General features: G+C 45.3%; 1 protein-coding gene across 3 annotated transcripts in view; it reads right to left on the bottom strand.

Annotated features, from left to right (window-relative positions):
* LOC122267097 (uncharacterized) overlaps positions 1-2500 on the bottom strand; it is a 27125-nt gene that overhangs the window by 17390 nt on the left and 7235 nt on the right. For all 3 annotated transcript variants that reach the window (XM_086543259.1, XM_086543261.1, XM_086543260.1), the window contains exons 2-3: positions 860-1734; positions 30-162 (exon numbers count right to left, since the gene is read on the bottom strand). In XM_086543259.1, the coding sequence (XP_086399385.1) occupies positions 30-162; positions 860-1720 (994 nt within the window). In that variant the 5' untranslated portion in view covers positions 1721-1734. The remainder of the gene's footprint in view (positions 1-29; positions 163-859; positions 1735-2500) is intronic.

Below are 2500 nucleotides of genomic sequence, written 5' to 3'. Positions count from 1 at the left end.
GATGCCTCCCCTGCCCTAAAATGCCTTACTTGGGTTCCGTATGACTTCCACGCGGAGGATGCCCTCGCGGGGCCAGTCGTCACGCACATGGTCAAGACAGGTGATGGGGGCGCGTGTGAAGGCCAGGTGGATGTACACCAGCAGAAACAGGGTCGTCAGTGCCTGTAAGAGGAAGATAGCAAAAATATTATTATTGTTAAAAAAAAAAAAAAAAAAAAAAAAAAAAAAAGTGAAAGGAGGGGTAAAGAAGAAAGATAGGGAGGGATAGGGAATTCAGGAAGTAGGAGAGGGAAATGGAAAGAGTAAGAGTCAAGAGCAGAGGGAGGGGGGATGAGGGAGAGGGAGGGAAAGGAAGGGGGAGAAAGGGAACAAGAGAGAGAGAGAGAGAGAGGAAAAGGGGTGAAGAGGCTGAAAGAGGATTGGGGAGAGAGAAGGGAGAGAGAAAGGAGAGAAGAGAGAAGAGAGAAGGAGAGAGAGAGAAGGGGTAAGAGAGAGAAGGGGAGAGGGAGAGAAGGGGAGAGGGAGAGAAGGGGAGAGAGAGAGAGAGAGAGAGAGAGAGAGAGAGAGAGAGAGAGAGAGAGAGAGAGAGAGAGAGAGAGAGAGAGAGAGAGAGAGAGAGAGAGAGAGAGAGAGAGAGAGAGAGAGAGAGAGAGAGAGAGAGAGAGAGAGAGAGAGAGAGAGAGAGAGAGAGAGAGAAAAAAACAAAAACAAAAAAAAAACAAAGGTAAATACACTTTATCATATAAAAGCAAGAAAGACAATCTGCCTCATGACGTTACTGAGAGTAAATCTAGAGCTGCTTCTTTGGAGGAAACTTCCATTACAAAGAAGAGAGAGCCAAGTCTATTTCAATTCTTACCTTGAGAAGAACGGTGAATTCAATGAGCCTCCTCATGGGTGGTGGGAAGGCTCTAGCGTACCCTACAGCCAGCCGGAAGAACAGAGCTTGGAAGAGCCGCTCACGGATGTTGGCCAGCCCATTGTTGTTGTTATTGTTGTTATTGTTATTATTATTGTTGTTGTTGGTATTGTTTCCTGCCCTGTTCTGGCCCTCATTACGGTTCTGCTGTGCATTGCTGTTCCCTGCGTTGGGATTCTCCCGTTCTTGCGTAGGGGGTTGTTCCTCAGTCGAGGGGGGCTGTTCTGTGGGTGTAGGCTGCGTTGGGGGGGGCTCAGTGGGGGGTGGAGGTTCAGTTTGGGCTTTGGTTTCCCTGGGTGGAGAAGGCTCAGTCTGGGGTGGGGCTTCTGCTGAGGGGTGGGGAGTGGCTGATATCGTTTCTTCACTGGAGGGAGTGCAATTTTTTAAACTATTTGCGGAGAGCCCACCACTACACTCGGGGCTGGAGGTAGAGGTAGAGGCAGAGGCTTGAGGTCCTGTTGATGTAGGATGCATATTGGGTAAGGTGTTTTTTTCTCTCTGGGGGCTTTGTTGTCTGTGCTCTTCAGATCCCACAGCTGAATCAAGGGGATGATGATGTATCCGGCCCTCAGGAGACACCTCCTCTTCCACTGGCGGTGACAGTCTAGAGAGAGACTCTATGTTACTGGGCAAGGGTGTGGAAGGAGCTTTTAGCGTCATCGAAGGTGAGGGAAGGGCAGCAGCAGAAACATCTAGGCTGGAAGAATCTTCACTCTGTGATGTTTGCATTTGGCCAGCACCCTCAGACTCCATAGCAGGACTAGGGTTCAAAGGAGAGTCAGAATGCCGCAATTCCGACATGGCAGCATGCCAATCTGAAAGATAAAGAAATATGTGTACTGACAAATATAAAAATTTTAACATCATAAGTGCACAACAATAAATACTATATATAGAGCAGTAAGATGTAATACTACATAATATTCTGTTTGGTAATGTATATGCATAGAGGAATGATTTAAGAGTGGTCTAAAATAAACTTGTACAGCAAATGAAGGTAGGTTATATTAATTAAAGATCTGAAAAATACCAAAAGTGCTAATTGTGTTCAGAATTATGAGCCATGGTAGGAATTCATAAAGAAAATTTTGAGTATGCTGGTCTCCCTCCCTGTGCCTCCCTTTCACATATATCCTCTCCCTTCCTCCTTCCCTCCCAAACTCTCTCTCTTCTTATCTTCCCTCTTTCTCTCCTTTCCTCTTCTCTCCCTCTCTTTTAACACCCACTCCTTTCCTCCCTCCTCTTCCCCATTTGGTTCACTTGAGTATTGAATAAAGAGTCCATTTGGCCATTTGTTGGGGCTCCCATGCCTAAGCCATGAATATTATGAATGTCAAAACTAGCATAAAATACCCTGAGCAATAGGCAGCTGGTACAATGAAGGTTAAAGGCATGACAATGTAAAACAAAGTACAACTGCCATCACATAATTACTAACTTTATAAAATCTTATTACAATATCAAATCTGTAGGATTACATGAAAATTCATTTTTTACGTAAATGAAGGTTCTGAGGAATGTAGGTTACTATGACGCCTGTCTTCTTGTGCACCTGGCAGCATTATGAAGATTGATGCTTTT

This window comes from Penaeus japonicus, unplaced genomic scaffold, assembly GCF_977035675.1.
Source record: "Penaeus japonicus unplaced genomic scaffold, GWHDUDI00000001_assembly GWHDUDI00000013, whole genome shotgun sequence".
Taxonomy (NCBI): domain Eukaryota; kingdom Metazoa; phylum Arthropoda; class Malacostraca; order Decapoda; family Penaeidae; genus Penaeus; species Penaeus japonicus.
This window is presented reverse-complemented; position numbering and strand designations above follow the sequence as displayed.